Source organism: Schistocerca serialis, unplaced genomic scaffold, assembly GCF_023864345.2.
Source record: "Schistocerca serialis cubense isolate TAMUIC-IGC-003099 unplaced genomic scaffold, iqSchSeri2.2 HiC_scaffold_1261, whole genome shotgun sequence".
NCBI classification, from domain to species: domain Eukaryota; kingdom Metazoa; phylum Arthropoda; class Insecta; order Orthoptera; family Acrididae; genus Schistocerca; species Schistocerca serialis.
Genome location: NW_026047471.1, coordinates 8,282,320 through 8,301,654, shown reverse-complemented (window position 1 = coordinate 8,301,654; position 19,335 = coordinate 8,282,320). Strand labels below are relative to the sequence as shown.

Below are 19,335 nucleotides of genomic sequence, written 5' to 3'. Positions count from 1 at the left end.
CCACAGCATCTGCAATATCTACATCGATAAATGTAGGGTAATTTACTTGCGATTGTACAGACTACCACTGTCAGGGACACCAAAAGACTAATAATATCCTCCGCAGCAAGCATATAAATACTGCGACATAAAAGTTTTCTGGGTTTGGTACCGCGTCATAATGTAAAGAACTACTGCTGCTATAGAAAAACCAACTTTATTTTAATAATAACCTATTAAAATAATCACCTGGAAAAATAAAGTTCCCTCTCCTTCTTCCTTAAGTGACCAATGAAACTATCTACCTTTTTAAAATTATGATGTAATTCCATGCGCAGTGAACATTAGCAACAAAATACAAGGGACACGGAACAGCTAGAACGCACCATTAGACCCAGAAGAAGGCCGCTTCAATCGTGGCCAAAAACGTTGGTTTTTCTCCAGTAGCAGTAGTTTTTTACATTATGACGCGGTACCAAACCCAGAAAACTTTTATGTCGACTGACTCTGGCCGCGGAAGCCTACGCAATTATATAAATACTTGTTTTGCAGGCCTTGCGGTTCTAGGCGCATCAGTCTCGAACCGCGCGACCGCTACGGTCGCAGGTTCGAATCCTGCCTCGGGCATGGATGTGTATTATGTCCTTAGGTTAGTTAGGTTTAATTGGTTCTAAGTTCTAGGCGACTGATGACCTCAGAAATTAAGTCGCATAGTGCTCAGAGCCATTTTGAACTTGTTTTGCAAATCAAATTGCCTTTTCCTGCTGCTAGTTACATTATATCTCCCATACGCTTTTCGCCTTCTCCTGTTCTAAGGTATCATCAGCGGGATCTATAACGATACAGTCTTGTTAGTTATAGATTATAAAACAGTTCAGTTCGCGATTTTTTGTAAAAAAAGTAATTACTTACGATTTGCTGATTTGCGTTTCCTCACATCTGGTCTGGAGGTCGCACTACCACTTTTATCAAATGGGTCTGAGCACTATCTACATCTACATCTACATCCATACTCCGCAAGCTACCTGACGGTGTGTTGCGGAGGGTACCTTGAGTACCTCTATCGGTTCTCCCTTCTATTCCAGTCTCGTATTGTTCGTGAAAAGAAGGATTGTCGGTATGCTTCTGTGTGGGCTCTAATCTCTCTGATTTTATCCTCATGGTCTCTTCGCGAGATATACGTAGGAGGGAGCAATATGCTGCTTGACTCTTTGGTGAGCGTATGTTCCCGAAACTTCAACAAAAGCCCGTACCGAGCTACTGAGCGTCTCTCCTGCAGAGTCTTCCACTGGAGTTTATCTATCATCTCCGTAACGCTTTCGCGATTACTAAATGACCCTGTAACTAAGCGCGCTGCTCTCCGTTGGATCTTCTCTATCTCTTCTATCAACCCTATCTGGTACGGATCCCACAATGCTCAGCAGTATTCAAGCAGTGGGAGAACAAGCGTACTGTAACCTACTTACTTTGTTTTCGGATTGCATTTCCTTAGGATTCTTCCAATGAATCTCAGTCTGGCATCTGCTTCACCAACGATCAGCTTTATATGATCATTCCATTTTAAATCACTCCTAATGCGTACTCCCAGATAATTTATGGAATTAACTGCTTCCAGTTGCTGACCTGTTATATTGCAGCTAAATGATAAGGGATGTATCTTTCTATGTATTCGCAGCACATAACACTATGGGACTTAAGACCTGAGGTCTTCTGTCCCCTAGAACGTAGAGCTACTTAAACCTAACTAACCTAAGGACATCGACACACATCCATGCCCGAGGCAGGATTTGAACCTGCGACCGTAGCGGTCGCGTGGTTCCAGACTCAAGCGCATAGAACCGCTCGGCCACACTGGCCGGCCACTTTTATCACTGCCATATATTCACATCTTGGTGTTCTCGCCATCCACACACTGTTCGTCATGTTTCTCACCACACAGCGCGCATCTTATTTGTAGGTCCGTGTGTTTTAGTGTGCATGTCCTTGTGTCATGGGCCTCGGCGCATTTTCTGCACCTTACTGCCATGGTGCAGTGTGCTGCAATGTGATTCAGGCCCTGGTACCTGAAGCACTGCACCATCTTGTTTTTGCGGCGCAGTGGTTCAGTCGTCACAGGGACAGCCAGGATTGTATTTCCCTCTTGTTTTGCGGGATATCTGGCAGTGTGACCTGATATAGGGGCCATTTGCTCCCTGTGTTGCCCATCTGCTGGACCGCATTGACGACGTACCCCTGGGCAGTCAAATCTGTTTTGATCGCCTGGGGGGACAGTCGCCTTGGGAGGTCTCGGATCACAATGTTCTTGTTACGTGTCTTTGTTGTGGGGAATGTGTAGTGGGGTATGTTTTTGTTGTTAAGAAGTGTTTTGATTGTGGTGTAGTGTTCAAGTGTGCGTACTGTTATTTTGATTTTGTCACCACCAGCAGGTTTTGCCTGGAAACTGCCTCCCCCGATTTCTGTTTTTAGCATCTCGAAAGTTCCTCATAGTTCTGGGTAAACTCTGCGACAGTCGGAGGGAAGTGGTGGGTGACATGGTTTTGGGTTTGTGTTGTGTCGTGTGATGTCTCTGGCTCATCAGCCACCGCCTGAAACCTGTTCGGGGTGGGTCCCACTCCCCGAACCGCCGGAAGCCTCGGGTGGCGAAAGGTTTTCTTCGCCAGCACGAAACCGTCCGAATCTTGCCCGTTTACGTGGTTCCCTTCCATTGCCGTTGTTTCCTGGTCCCCTCCCAGGCCGACGAAAGGTGCTGTCGGGGCGCAGGTTCCTCACAGTGTGCTGGAGTGGTTGGGGTGGGGGTGGTGGAGTGCTTCTGAGTGCTTCTCCTTCCTGTCCTTCCTTGCACGCCGCTGTTTTGATGAGGTGGACTTGAGTCCAGGGATTTGAGGAACTGAGATCGGGTAGGGGGTTGGTTAGCAGTTGCGCGTTTGGGAAGGATTTTGGTCGGTTGACGGGACTTCTGCTTGCCACTTAGTCGGAGGATGTGTTCGGCGAGGCGATTTTGGCCGTTGGCAAGCAGGAGCGGTCTAGGGGGGAAGGGGGGGGGGGGCTCGCAAATACTAACAAGTATTTGTTTGTGATATGCGTGTGTTTGCCATGTCTGGAGCGGAAAGGGGGTTTGCTGCCAGGTGATTGTCAGTTACAACTTTAGTTGTCACCGTTGGGTTTTCCGGTTGCATTGCTGACCCTAGGAGAACGATGGTAGACGCGGAATTCTGGACGGAGGCTGCGGAAAGCCTTTCTGTGGCTCCGCGGCCTGCTTCCAGGTCCTGGCCTACTTTTTCCCTATTCTTGGGGGGAGCAGAGACTAACTGTGAGGTAGCCGAAGCACTCGAAACGGCCGGCGGCGCGGCCAGCGGCAACAAGAAAATGCGCCTCGTGTCGTCAGCGGAAAGAGACCGTCGCCACTCCAAGGCACCACCAAAGCTCGACATACCACCTCGACGAGAAGACACGACAATTCTGCTGTCAGGCGACGCCATGCAAAACTTCCCAAGTGCTGTTTTGCTGAGCTGCTAGACCTCGGTGCAAGTGCCTGTCAGTGTTTTAATAAAAACTGAGCCCTAAAACACTTCTGTTTGTACTCCCGTGCAAGCGGGGGCCTATGGCTGACAGTGCGCGAGAAAGAGGAGCAAGCTCAACCCTTCAGTGCCACTCAGCGAGTGTCAGGTTCACGTCTCGTCCTGATCTTTATAGCCGCTGGAGCACAGGTTTCTCTGCATCCTCGGTGCCAATTAGGCGCTAGCGGAATCGGCGCGGCAGCGGGTGGTGGTGGTGGTGGGGGGCAGTTGCGGGCGTCGAGTCCTGGCGTCTCGTCTCGATGTGGCCTGTTTATTCGATCCACCGCCACCGAACTGCCTCCAACGGTGCGCTCTCGTCTTATTCTCGCTAATGTTGTGTTCCGTGCGGTGCTGAGTTGGGTGCCGCCATCGTGGTTGACCAGGTTATCACTGACCTGTATCTTCACTGCCTCTTTAATAATAGAGTCCCAGAGACGCTTCGCTCTACACAGTCTCTTCTGAGAAAAATAGGGGTAAGCTTTAGGTTCAAAATGGCTCTGAGCACTATGGGACTTAACATCAGTGGTCATCAGTCCCCTAGAACTTAGAACTACTTAAACCTAACTAACCTAAGGACATCACACACATCCATGCCCGAGGCAGGATTCGAACCTGCGACCATAGCAGTCGCGCAGCTCCGGACTGAGCGCCTAGAACCGCAAGACCACCGCGGCCGGCTAAGCTTTAGGGAAAGACAGGTAACGTACTGTGTGTACAAGATCCAAGAGGGAAAAATAAGAGTGGAAGACCAAACACGAAGCGCTCAGGTTAGAAAAGATGTCAGACGTTGCTATCTTCAGTGAAAGTGAAGAAGAACTACAGGATCTGTTGAATGGAATTTTTTTAATGAGTGAAGAATATGGACTGAGAGTAAATCGAAGAAAGACGAAAGTAACGAGAAGCACCAGAAATGAGAATAGCGAGGAACATAACATCATAATTGGGAATCACAAAGCACTCGAAGTTAAGGAATTCTGGTACCTAGGCAGCAAAATAACCAATGACGTACGGGGCAAGGAGGACATGAAAAGCAGACTAGCACTGGAAAAAGGACATTCCCGGGAAAGAGAAGTATACTAGAACCAAACATAGCCGGCCGGTGTGGCCGTGCGGTTCTAGGCGCTTCAGTTTGGAACCGCGTGACCGCTACGGTCGCAGGTTCGAATCCTGCCTCGCGCATGGATGTGTGTGATGTCCTTAGGTTAGTTAGGTTTAAGTAGTTCTAAGTTCTAGGGGACTGATGACGACAGATGTTAAGTCCCATAGTGCTCGGAGCCATTTGAACCTTTGAACCAAACATAAGCGTCAATTTGAGGAAGAAATTTCTGAGAATTTACGTTTGGAGCACAGCACACATGGACCGTGGAAAATATGAACAGAACAGAATGGGAGCATTTGAGGCATGATACTACAGACTAGTTTTGGAAATTCAGTGGACTGATTAGGAAGGAATGTGGAGGTTGTACGCAGAATCGGAGATGAAAGGAATACATGGAAAACACTGAAAAGAAGAAAGGAGAGGATGATAGGACATGTGTTAAGACATCAGCGAAGAACTTCCATGGTATTAGAGGGAGGTGCAGAGGTTAAAAACTGTAGAGGAAGGCAGAGAATGGAATACATCCAGTAAAGAATTGAGGATGTAGGTTGCAACTGCTCCTTGAGATGAGAGGGTTGGCACAGAAGAGGAATTCATGGCGGACTGCATCAAATCAGAAGACCAATGAGGAAAAAAACGAAGAAAGGCTGTACTTGAAGATGGGCCGGTCGTTGAGCAGGTTGAAAACGAGGATCTGCGGTGCGGTGATGGTGACGACAGTGCCGTTGCCAGGGTCAGCGAGCCCGGTGTCGACGACCCAGAGGCGGTCGCAGGGATCCACCCAGACGCGGTAGGTGGAGGTGATGCGCGGTGCGCTGCCCCTGCTGGTGGGCCCCCTGCCCAGACGGTTCGTCTCCCAGTTGGGATAGGGCCGCAGGGCAGGCGACCGCCGCGCCGTACTATTCCCTGTGGACAAACCAGTCCACGCTGCATCTTAGCACGTTGCCTCTTTCCTTAGACACAAGTACACTACTGGCTATTAAAATTGCGACACCAAGAAGAAATGCAGCTGATAAACGGGTATTCATTGCACTAATATATTATACATGAACTGGCATGTGATTACATTTTCACGCAATTTCGGTGCATAGATCCTGAGAAATCAGTGCCCAGAACAACCACCTATGGCCGTAAAAACGGCTTTCATACGCCTGGGCATTGAGTCAAACAAAGCTTGGATGGCGTGTATAGGTACAGCTGCCCATGCAGCTTCAACACGATACCACAGTTCATCAAGAGTAGTGACTGGCGTATTGTGACCAGCCAGTTGCTCGGCCACCATTGACCAGACGTTTTCATTTGGTGAGAGATCTGGAGAATGTGCTGGACAGGGAAGCACTCGAACATTTTCTGTATCCAGAAAGACCCGTACAGGACCTGCAACATGCGGTCGTGCATTATCCTGCTGAAATGTAGGGTTTCGCAGGGATCGAATGAAGGGTAGAGCCATAGGTCGTAACAAATCTGAAATGTAGTGTCCACTGTTCAAAGTGCGGTCAATGCGAACAAGAGGTGACCGAGACGTGTAACCAATCGCACACCATACCATCACGCTGGATGGTACGCCAGTATGGCGATGACGAATACACTCTTCCAATGTGCGTTCGAGCGATGTCGCCAAACACGGATGCGACTATCATGTTGCTGTAAACAGAACCTGGATTCATCCGAAAAAATGACATTTTTCCATTCGTGCACCCAGGTTCGTCGTTGAGTACACCATCGCAGGCGCTCCAGTATGTGATGCAGCGTCAAGAGTAACCGCAGCCATGGTCTCCGAGCTGATAGTCCATGCTGCTGCAAACGTCGTCGAACTGTTCGTGCAGATGGTTGTGGTCTTGCAAACGTCCCCATCTGTTGACGCAGGGATCGAGACGTAGCTGCACGATCCGTTACAGCCATCCGGATAAGATTCCTGTCATCTCGACTGCTAGTGATACGAGGCCGTTGGGATCCAGCACTGCGTTCCGTATTATCCTCCTGAACCCACCGATTCAATATTCTGCTAACAGTCATTGGATCTCGACCAACGCGAGCAGCAATGTCGCGATACGATAAACCGCAATCGCGATAGGCTAAAATCCGACGTTTATCATAGTCGGAAACGTGATGGTACGCATTTCTCCTCCTTACACGAGGCATCACAACAACGTTTCACCAGGCAACGCCGGTCAACTGCAGTTTGTGTATGAGAAATCGGTTGGAAACTTTCCTAATGTTAGCACGTTGTAGGTGTCGTCACCGGCGCCAACCTTGTGTGAATGCTCTGAAAAGCTAATCATTTGCGTATCACAGCATCTTCTTCCTGTCCGTTAAATTTCGCGTCTGTAGCACGTCATCTTTGTGGTGTAGCAATTTTAATGGCCCATAGTGTACCTTGGACTGATTAATCGTCTCCTTTACCTAACACTCGAATTCACTGAACAATTAAAATTAACAAATTACTATATACTTGCTGCGACCTTTACCGCTGTCCCTGTAAGAATAATGTTATTGCGCTAGCGGAAAAATAGAACATGTATGCAGATGAGAAAGAAGTTTTGTTCATATAATATACAAATTGCTCTTTGTGTGTGTAAAAAAAAAAAAAAAAAAAAAAAAATACAGTGGCATCCAATGATCGGAAAGTTTTCAGAACAAGTAATATATTATATTCAGAGCCTAAGCTGTACTCCTTGCATGTTCGCAGCATGCAGGGCCCAGTAATCACGAAGTCAACAATTATTTCACTTAGCCATATTAGAAGGGCCAAAAACACTGTGTCAAATATCTGTACTGTAGTGTTATTCATCGAAATGAATTCAAAAATTTGCATGGAAATGGTTACTCGTTTAGTTTACAGATGCTCAGATAGCTTTTTACATATAAACGGTGCAGCTAAACTAATACTTTTGGTTTAAATACAGTCTAAGTGTTTCGATTTTTTCGTTCACTGCTTTATGTTTACAACTGACCTTTTCTCTGCTGCTTTGCTCCTCTATCCACCTCATCCTTTTCCACAAGTATAGCCCCAATAAAACAGGTTGATAGAGCAAGGTAATACTACTCCCAGAACATGCCTGTTGTGCTGGGCAGTCTACATGTCAGGAACTTGAAAACAGTTTTTTTGCCTCTGACATAAAGGGCCCCCAAAAGCAGGTCGATGAGGCAGGTCGACACTATTCCCACTAAATATGACGGTTGTGTAGGGCAGTCTGTACAGCATGTGTCGGAAAAAACACTTTCTGTCCTTATCTGCGCTCCTAATGGAGCTAGGAGCCCACAGTGCTGATACTAATGTAGCTAGCTGTTTATGTCCCAGATTTGGTTGAAATCGATCTTGGGGTTTGGGAGCAATTCTGAATATAGGTGCATGTTGCTTCATACGTATATATGTTAATGAAGAGCAGTGCAAGGGAAAGATTGTGGATCAAGGCTTGTAAGAGAATGCAGCAGATCAAGTACAGCACGACGTTTTCAGAGCATTGCTGTGAAGCTGACATTGATATACCTTCGATGTCACGTGTACACATTGGAGATCGCCCAGTGCCTAGCATTTATATTATAGTTTCTGTAACACATGGAGATCGTAAGTTGCAGTAGATGTTTCATAAATGAGTGTAATGTTTAAGTGCATGGTAACTGTTAGACAAAATACGATGTTATACTTGGTTTCCTTTGCTGTTTACAGCTGGTGTCAAAGAAGTGTGCATGCCATGTGCATTTTATTTAAATGTTTTGATTTGTAATACTTTGCTGCAAGGCACTCAGGGTATGAGGGGTGACTAAGCCACCACCAGATATGGATCTCTTAACCAAAGTGTTTGCTACACTTGGATTCGGTTGCACCGTTTAAAGTCTGACCAACAGCAAGAGGGATGCTGCCGACTCACAAACATCTGGAGACAGGTGAGAGAAGCAAGTGAGTTTGTTGCTGTCTCTCTACGTTCTTAATAAGTTTGGAACGCAGAAAAACACTTCAAGAAAATCCTAGCGGTGTGCAATACTCAAAGAGCCCAGCAGTCAGAGTTGGATAAGGCCACAACGAGGCAAACCTTAAAGCAATGCAGGAGTTTCCAGGTTACAAGCCAGCCATAGAAAGTTCGAAATCTTAATCTTGTATGAAGTATGGGATGCGTGGTCACTTAACATCGGTTGTTCACTGAGTGGGATAGTAAATTGATCCCACCAATGACAAAGATGTACAACGGAAAATTCAGCACCCTCGCGGAAAGAGTGGGGAATCATGGTAACTGTGGTGTCACCGCCAGGCACCACACTTGCTAGGTGGTAGCTTTAAATCGGCCGCGGTCCATTAGTATACGCCGGACCCGCGTGTCGCCACTGTCAGTGATAGCAGACCGACCGCCACCACACGGCAGGTCTAGAGAGACTTACGAGCACTCGCCCAAGTTGTACAGCCGACGTTCATAGCAATGGTTCACTGACAAATACGCTCTCATTTGCCGAGACGATAGTTAGCATAGCCTTCAGCTACATTTGCTACGACCTAGCAAGGCGCCGTGTTCAATTGATATTGAGATTCTAAATGTGTTGTGTTCTACAAATAAGGATTAAAGTTAAGTATTCCAGAAGCTACGTACTTTTCTTTATAGCATTCATTACGTATCCTGTTTCAGACCTCACGCCAGCCTGCGTGAGTTTGAGCGCGTGCCTTTCGGCTTCCTCTCATTGTGTCTAGGCTGTCTTGTCTAGACACAACAGTAACAACACTGCGGCAGAGGGTAGCCAAGCGGGCAAACATAAACAGTGAGTGATCAATGACACGAGAAATCAGAGATCCATCAGTCATACTGAAGTGAATCAGTCAATGAGCCAGCAATACAGAGAGTCAATGAGCCAGCAATACAGAGAGAGAGGAATCGGACAGGAGAAGAGAGACAATGTGTTTGCCTTGTGGAAGCACACCAAACTATAGTCGACTGAGTCTTCAGACATTAAGCCAGATCACTGCATTCATTCTGATGTCAATCGTCACTTTCCACTTCATACTAAATAAACACTCTTTGCTGCCTGATGCTCGAATCTTTAAGCATCTGTCTGCACTTCGTCGTCTTATCTCAGCATCCAAATATCTGTACTACACTGACACCGCTTGTGTGAAATAATCCCTGCAGACAACAGACTCCATCGCTGGGTCGGTAATATTGCATTGGCTGCCAGGCTATACCATAAAGAATTTAGGTCGGCAATCAGCCAGCACAGATAAAGGAGTTTGAACCACAGAACACGGAAGATGAAAACTGCCGTCTGTCAACCAGCAGTGAAACAAATGAGGTGGGGTGACTGACACATTCTATCGATCTCATATTTGTCACACATTGTTTCATGGATAATTAACTTAGTCGAGTGGTGAGGTGAGATGGTCCATTTCCTTCTTACTTTTCCAATTACTGAGTGGTGTTCATGCCCAGTAAGCAGGCCGCGAGAACAATATTTGTGTTGTCGATATAGAAATAAATATAAATGTTTCCATATATTAATCTTTCAGTCAATTTAACTCACAACATTTTTGGTAGCCAGATCATTCCCTCTGTCATTTTGAATTCCAATAGAGATTTGAGATAATTCAGACAGTGAATTTTGTTATCAACCAACAATGATTTAAAATTTTCGACATATCAGTTTTTCTTCTTGTGCATATATGTTTATCGTGCTTGCGTTAATTGTTATGATGGAAGATATTCCAACATTTCGGGCACTGCTTTTCCTGTGCAACAAAAACGACATGTTATGTTTTTTATTATATATAAATGAAAGGCACAATATTGTGTATGTTCTACAAATCAATTTATTTAGTTAACTAATTTAAGGTTTACAGTGCCATCACCACACTTTAATTATCATCGTCAAAGAAGTTAGAATATTTCTAAACAGCACAGTAAAAATATGCTGCTCATGTAAAATGGAGCAAAAATACACATTAAATTTTGTCCTTGACAGTGCAGTGGTAATTTAATTACAAAGGCAAAAAGTTGAAAAGTAAATAAAGGGAGTAAACATTAACTCTAAACTAGAAAAACAGTGCTTACATAACGGTCTCTATATATAAAAGGCATAGCCGCTACCAAGCCCGGTTGAGAAAGGAGGAGGGGGGTGAGTCGCACCTCGTAAAAAACGTTGGTTCACTTGGCTCGGGTCATAGTACCTTGAGAGGGCCCCTTGCCAGGGTAACGGTGAAGACCTCAACGGCAGTGAAGGCGGAGATAAAGATCATCAGTACGGCGGAACTGGCGGAAGAGGCAGCCATGCTTTTAGGGTTAATATAAAAGCTAACGATAGCAAACCCAGACGCGTCTGAACCCATAATGGGCGGCTTTCTGGTCAGCGTCTGTTCCCTATGTTAGGGGCGACTGCATTAATTGCTCCAGGAACTAACAATCCCTGATTCTAATATGCCAGTGGAAACATTGGACAAACGCGAGATGCTACTCAATCCACCCGCCAACAGGCGGTAACCGGGTCTTGAGAGTAGGAGTCATCTGACAGACTTCCAGCCAAAACTATCTTATCTAGGCACATTTACTATCAACGCTATAATTCAACCGGAAAAATTACACATCCTAGTACAGGAGTTAGATCTACAAAAAATTCAGATTTTAGGCCTTTGAGAAACATGATGCACAGATGAAGCCACAGTACATTATGGAAATTACTGCATATTTAAGTGTAAAACAGAAAAACGTATCACTAAAGGTGCTCCGCTTCTGGGAATGACTTTTGTCATACAGTATAATGTAACAGACTCCATTCGAGATATGTGCCCCATAAGAAGTCGCCTTACGACAATGCGCATGCAGAGCGCTAACACGAAATATACCTTAATTAATGTTCATACACCCACCAACATTGCTAACAAAAAGAATTCACAGGCTGTGGAGAAATTCTGGACCGACCTTGAGAAAGTAATGACTAAATTTCCAAAGCAGAACATCAAAATCTTATTGGGTGATTTCAGTGCTCAGATAGGCAAAGAAAAACATACTGTAAATCTGTGGGAAAATATCCCGCCGATAAATTTACCAACAAAAACGGGAGAAGGCTTATCGAACTATGCCAATAAAACAACGTTAAAATCATGTCAACATCATTCAAGAAGAATCCTCGAAAACAGAGGACCTGGTGATCCCCCATTAAAGAGCTCGTTGATTATCAGATTGATCATGTTGCCATCTCGTATTCTCTACAGAAGGAAGTTCATGACATACAAGTCCGTAGAGGTGCAAACGTAGCCGGCCGTGGTGGCCAAGCGGTTAAAGGCGCTACAGTCTGGAACCGCGCGTCCGCTACGGTCGCAGGTTCGAATCCTGCCTCGGGCATGGATGTGTGTGATGTCCTTGGGTTAGTTAGGTTTAAGTAGTTCTAAGTTCTAGGGGACTGATGACCTTAGAAGTTGAGTCCCATAGCGCTCAGAGCCATTTGAACCATTTTGAACCAAGGTGCAAACGTAGATTCAGACCAATATCTAACACGGTTAAAAATGAAATTTACCCAAAGAGAGTCCACTGCAAGAAAATGCACCAGTAGAAATTTGACTCCAGGAGAATCAAAGAAACTAAGCTTGGGAAGAACTGGAAAAAGGCCGGACAGATACATGGGAAAAATTTCACCCAGGAAAACTGTAGGGAATTTTTCGACACTCCTTGATTGTCCGGAACCACCTTCGAGATTACATAAAGAAAGGCCTACTTAGATGCACCTTGAATCATTCCCACCAACACAAGAAGAAATTCACAAACGCACTATTAAATTAAGAAAGAGTAGAACATCTGGTGAAGATGGGATTATAGCTCAGCTACTGAGAGCTCTAGGACCAAATTCTCTCAGAGAATTAACCCAAATCATTGCAGGTATTTGGGAGACAGAAAAATTAACCCAGGAATGGAAATGTGCACTTATTCATCCATTACACAAAAAAGGAGACAAATTGATGTAAATAATGATCGAGGTATATCCCTACTTCAGCTCGCTTACAAAGTTTTATCAGCCTGTCTTCTTCAAAGAGTGCAGGAGCAACTGCAAAATAAAACTGGTGAATACCAAGATAGCTTTCTCCCCAATAGATCCAGCACAGAACAAATTTTTCAGTCTAAAAGCAGAGGTAAAATACAAAGCAGTCAGAAACAGCCCAATAATTCGCACGTTTGTTGACTTCAAAAAGACATACGACAAGCACTTTTCGATATACTTGAAGAACAAGGGTTAGATCCAAAAGCCGGCCGTTGTGGCCGTGCGGTTCTAGGCGTTTCAGTCTGGAACCGCGTGACCGCTACGGTCGCAGGTTCGAATCCTGCCTCGAGCATGGATGTGTGTGATGTACTTAGGTTAGTTAGTTTTAAGTAGTTCTAAGTTCTAGGGGACTGCTGACCACAGATGTTAAGTTCCATAGTGCTCAAAGCCATTTGAACCATTTAGATCCAAAAACCCATAACCTCATTAAAGATACATTGAACAATACTATCTCCAAAGTGAAATTCATGGGTGAAATATCTGAGCCCTCCCTGATCAAAACTGGCGTCCGACAAGGTGATGATCTGTCTCCTCTCTTATTCAACCCTGTGCTGGACAAGATCATCCGCGAATGGGAAAGGGCATTGAAGAATAAAAACTGCTGGAAACCTATACAGATGGGGCGAGTCAATGATGACATAAAAATTTCATGTTTAGCTTTTGCTGACGACTTAGCCGTACTAGCGAATGGCAGTCGAACAGGTTGAAACCCTTAAAGAATGTGCAGAGAAAGTTGGTCTGCAAATATCTTTCCTAAAGTCTGAGTTCATCGGCACAAAAACTAACACCCAAAACTTGACTAAAAAATACGGTCATATCAATAGAGTCCCATATTTGAAATACTTAGATACTTAGGTGAAGTCCTTGAACCTACGCGGAGAGAGAAAATAGCACAAAACATTCGCCTCCAAAAACTAAAGAGGGCCTGTGAAAGAACCTTCAAGGTGTTCAATAAAAAATGCATGTCCAAAACTACTAAAATTAGGCACTGTAATACAGTATTAAAACCTAAAGTCCAGTATGCCAGTGAAACCCTGACACTCCACATAAAAGGTGACCTAAAATACTTGTTAAAGAAAGAACTAAAATAGTCAGAAATGTACTAAGGGCAAAGAAAACAGAAGAGGGCTATAAATACAGTCTCGTCAAGTAACTGAGAAATTGTCTAACCTTGCAGCAGACATTAGAGATAACCGATTAAAATTTTATGAGCTCGTCTCTAGGCTTCCGAAAAGAAACCTTAAGCACGAAATTCTTAAATACACAGAAGGACTTAAAACTATACCCTGGATACAAGAGGTCAAAAAGGACCTACAAAAAGCTCACATAAATTATTCAGATATTTTGGACAGAAAGGTATTTAAGCGCAAAGTTAACAGATGGGAACTCAGAATACGAAGCTCTGAAAAAAGCAGAAACAAAATGGACAGAGGAAAGGAAGAGAGTCCATGGAGAAAAAATGGGAGCAATGTGAAAAAAAGGGAAAAGAATCAAGAAGATCTGCGTTATCCAACAGGGTCTAATCGCACATAACAATAATAATAAAAAGCAATGTCCTCACTGAGTGACTGACTCATCATCCCCAGCCCAAATTGTTAGGTATAAAATGTTGAAATTTGGAGGAGATACAGATCTTATACTGTAGGTGTCGTTTGAGAATGGATTCTTCGAAGTTCCAACCTTAAGGGGGTGGAATATGGGATAAAGATTTTTTTGAAAAATGGCATTATTAAGGCAATTATGAAGCTAGACCTACGAAAATTGGTATTTGGTTTCTCGGTCAGAAATAAAGAAATACCTGTTTCAGAATTTTTGGGAATTTAACCCAATGTGGGTGAACCAGTGGGTGAAAGCTTTTTTTAGAAAATATACCCTCATTATGAACTGCTAAAGTATTTTTGAAGCTACATCTATGAACATTGGTGTCTGACTTCTCCGTTACAAATGAAAAAAAATCGGCAGAGAGGGCTACACCTGGGGGTATGAAGCGCTTTTAATATTTTGGAAGACGAATGGGGACTTGTAAACCGCCATACAAAGTTCCAGTTCCGACCCTTTAAAAACCCTGCGCAATTTCATGTTTTAAATAATTTTCTTAAAATAAAAACTTCTGACTACGTGATATTTTTTCCTTTCCCTGAGAGATAGTAGGAGGGTGGCAGGGCGGGGGGGGGGGGGGGGGGGAGGAGCAGCCTTGCGTTTGCGGTTTTTACAGGATCTTAAGCCTACAGACTGCGGTTTACAAGCCAACTTTGCAAACGCGTGACTATAAAGATTTTCTGGATCGTGTCGTCTTCAGTGGTAAATCGAAATTTTGCCTAAGTAAAAATGTGAACATACACAATGTAAGCATCTGGAAGTCAAAAAATCCCCACGTGTCTCTCTTAAAATGAATGTTTCTGTGCCAAATACTCGGCGGAAAGTTTATAGGTCATTATTTTTCGGTGAAACAATTGTAACTTGTGTTCTTATCTTAAATTCAACCACAGATCTTTATTTGGCAGCAAGATGGTGGCTACCTCACTGGCATAACGTTGTACCCGACCACTAGGAGTCGGGTGACCGAACTTGTTTTACATGACCTCCATGTTCACACACGACCAGATGTCATTTAATTTTTACCTTTGAGGGTTCATAAAGGATAATGTGTATGCGCTTCCTCTACCAGCTGATCTACTCGACACATTTGAAACAGCATTGTTGCAACAGTTACTCCAGACACACTGATTAAAGTTTGGGAAGAAACCGCCTACCGACTCGCTCTGTAACGAATAGTGCTCACACTAAACAGTTGTAAGACTGTTTGAGATGCTCTTTCGTTTGCTGTATTCTTTATAATAACTGTAATATGAATGTATAAATGTTAAAAAGCGTTAAATTCCGTATATTCGTTTCTAAATACCCTGTATGCCACTTTTAAGGGAGAGTCAGCATTCTCCTGAAGTCATGTGTATCCCACTGTAGCTGGTTACCAATAAAGGCAACAGTCATTCGCCAGCCACTTCTGCTTCCGGTACAGCAACCGTAACTAGCGGGTAGTCAGGTTCCAGTGCCACAGGCGTTTCTCCGCGTCTGGCGGTGCAATGCAAGTACGGCAAGTGATTAGCTACGACAAGACGCCAGCCTCACCGCCAGCAGCTTGTACTTCGACGATAGTGGCGCTGCAGTCGCAGCACTGTGTTACACCCACCATCAAGCGCCGCGCATGTCCTTCCGCCTGCTGCCTGTTTTTACACTGCTGGACACCTAGCAGGCAGCTTATGCACACGTTACAGGCTTTACGCCGACCGCGCCCTGTAGCCTATTCATTGGAGATCTTGTTAAGCTCTCGCCGGCCATGCACGGCAGCTCTGTCCAGCTGAGCCCAGCCTCTGGATTTGCGCCGCGCCGCAACGATCCTCCAGCAGCTACTAGGGAAGATACTCCACAGCAGCCACATCGAACTACCAGCCATCACCCCTAGAGCCGTAGCCTCCTCAGACGCTAGCCTTCCCCAGATTCGATGTCCCAGGACTTGTCTTCTTACGTGGAACTAATTGTGAATCTGTAACAGGTAGTGTCCGTCACGACGCATGTCACGGCGGGCATTGACTTCGTTCAAATGGCTCTAAGCACTATGGGACTTAACATCTGAGGTCATCAGTGCCCTAGACTTAGAGACTACTTAAACCTAACCAACCTAAGGACATCACACACATCCATGCCCGAGGCAGGAGTCGAACATTCGATCGTAGCGGTCGCGCGGTACCAGACTGAAGCGCCTAGAACCGCTCGGCCACACCGGCCGGCCCATTGACTTCGTCAGATTTCTAGCAGACCAGGAATTTCTTTCAGTTTATGTCTATGAGAATCAATATTATGTCAAAAATTAGTTTTTATGTGTTTTGCTAATAAAGTAAGACTTACACAAGAACTTGGGAAACATGAATCGTTGCACATGTGCCACACCACTGAGGATACAAAACTGTGTTGTGCAAATAACATCAGACACCCACCTTCATACTTGTAGACCACTGTAATATTCGAGATCGCTTTGGGGCTTGAAGTAAACCCTGAGCACTCGTACTTATACTTTTACCTGTAATGTTGTCTGTGTACTACACATCCGTACTACTCAGGTCTTTTGTACACGCTCATTATGTAGATACTACGGCCCCACTACTTTCATGTGGTTCCCTATCGGCAGCTTTTACTCTTGGTTGGTAGCTAAAGCTGTTTTTGTTAGTGGTTTAACAGAGTGATTTTTCGGGGTTAGTCTGTGTATGTGTGTGTGTGTGTGTGTGTGTGTGTGTGTGTGTGTGTGTGTGTGTGTGTTTTGTGCGCAGCTGGCGGAAGGTACCCTTAGATCAGATTTATTTTCTATACTTATTGGAAGAATCCTTTCACAAGTCTGCTAGCACCATCAAGTGATTATTCTGGAACAGGTTAAAAAATAACAATGTAAATTCCTTTGAAAATTTCTCGAAAGCTGTATGTTTGTTCCATTATTACTAAAGAGACTTAAGAAATGCTTATCCAATAATATTAAAGGTAATCAGCAACTGATTGTCCTGTATAAAAAGAGAACAATACTAAAAAAGTTAATAAATACTAATGACACTGCATATCAAAAGCCTTGATGTATATTTGCTTGTACAGAAAAGTCTGACTGTCAGTGCATCTTAGCAGTTGAAGTACATGGGCCGTTCGATAAATAACAAGAAAAGTTGTATAAAAAATACAAAACTTCGACAAAGTTTGTGATTCTTCGGTTGGTGGTGTCCTATAACTGTTATGAGATGGGGCTGGCTCGCGAACTTTGAGAACGGGATGCTGGGAATCACTGAAACAATCGACTGTGCGCACGCCGGTAACGTGGGACGGGCGAGTCCATTTGCTCGGAGGTAAGGTAGGTATGTCAACAACGTGTGCTATCAGCGGCAATAGTAGATTCCATTGCATAGTGTCTCCACAGAAGTGTTGCCACTATTTAAGTTCCAACCTACGTATATATATATATATATATCGTACCAAGAGTGACGTGTTTGTGGTAACTCTTCACTGCGCCATTGCCTTGAAACGGCGTACTGTCATAACACGCAAGTTGCTAGGTTAATGTATATGTTCGTAGCGTTTTTGTTTTGCATGTTGGTATCCCTGTTGGCCTGGGTTTATTTATCGATTGTCATTTTTTTTTTTTTTTTGTAGATCACTCTTGCTATTTGAGTTTACATATTGTCATTTGGAGATAGTGAGTGGAGTTGTGGACGCTAGACAATGGAGTGCCAAGTGGAGAAATCGGAACATTTCCGACACATTCTTCTGTTTCAGTTCAGTAGAGAAGTGACAGCTGCACAGGCAGCCAGAGACATTTGCGCCGTCAATGGGGATAAAGCCACTGGGCAGGATACGCAAGAAAATGGTTTTTTCGTTTTAAGGAGGATCGTTTTCACATTAGCGACTCTCCACGTTCAGGAAGACTTTCAGGGTTTGATAAAGATCGTTTAAACGCATTAATGCACAATGATCCACGTCAGTGCACCCGGGAACTGGCAAATGTGATGAACTGCGATAAATCCACCATCGTGCGACATTTGCATGCAATGGAGACGGTTCAGAAATCGCGTGTATGGATACTGCACTCTGCTAGGCTAAATCACTTGAATCAACGGCTGGCAATATGTGCATCTCTGCTTGCTCATCATCAATTGGCTCTTGATCAACACAGACCATTCCTATCCTGTATCGTTACTAGTGACGAGAAATGGTGTTGTGCCGTATTAAGACAGCCACGCCACTCGGAAGTAGCCGAAAGGCACGCGTTAACTCACGCAGGCTAGTAGATAGGTCTGAAACAGGATACGTAATGAATGCTATAAAGAAAAGTACGTAGCTGCTGGAATACTTAACTTTACTCCATCATTGTTGTACATCGCTCTTGACGATACAAGTGAGACTCTGCAGATACATGCAATGTTACTAATGGCGCCTTGCTAGGTCGTAGCCATTGACTTACCTGAAGGCTATTCTAACTATCTGCTCTGCAAATGAGCGAGGCTTCGTCAGTGTGCATCGCTAGCGAAGTCGTCCGTACAACTGGGGCGAGTGCTAGTAAGTCTCTCGAGACCTGCCGTGTGGTGGCGCTCGGTCTGCGATCACTGACAGTGGCGACACGCGGGTCCGACATGTACTAATGGACCGCGGCCGATTTAAAACTACCACCTAGCAAGTGTGGTGTCTGGTGGTGACACCACAAATGGCGTCTTTATGCTAACATAAGGAAAAGAGAGGAATGGTTGAGGCCAAACAGAGACCTGCACAAATCCACAAAAGATACTAAGAATTGCTTCCCCGAGGTGTAACCATCACTATTAACATTTATTGTCAAAAACTGAGACGTCTTGCAGATGCAATCCCAGAACAATGACCAAGAAAGCTGTGTGGTGTGATGTTACTTCACGATAACACCCACCCCCATTCTGCTACACTGAAAAAGAAAATGTACAACAGTTGGGTTGGGAAGTCATTCCACACCCACCTTATTCACCTCATCTTGCGCCCTCAGATTTTCGCTTTTTCCGCTCTCTATCGAGCAGTCTTCAAGGAACTTCCTTTTTGGATGAAAATGCTTTCCGAACATGGCTCGACGTGTTGTTCGCCTTAGACCCACAACAATTACACTGCTGGCCTACAACGTGCTGACATGAGGAA

The 19,335-nt window shown here is 44.6% G+C and overlaps 1 protein-coding gene across 1 annotated transcript in view; it reads right to left on the bottom strand.

The window, feature by feature from the left end:
* The window catches only part of LOC126438147 (L-dopachrome tautomerase yellow-f2-like), a 98,918-nt gene that overhangs the window by 19,087 nt on the left and 60,496 nt on the right, over positions 1-19,335 (bottom strand). Inside the window, exon 3 of the mRNA XM_050090523.1 lies at positions 5,289-5,541. Coding sequence (XP_049946480.1) covers positions 5,289-5,541 — 253 coding nt within the window. The remainder of the gene's footprint in view (positions 1-5,288; positions 5,542-19,335) is intronic.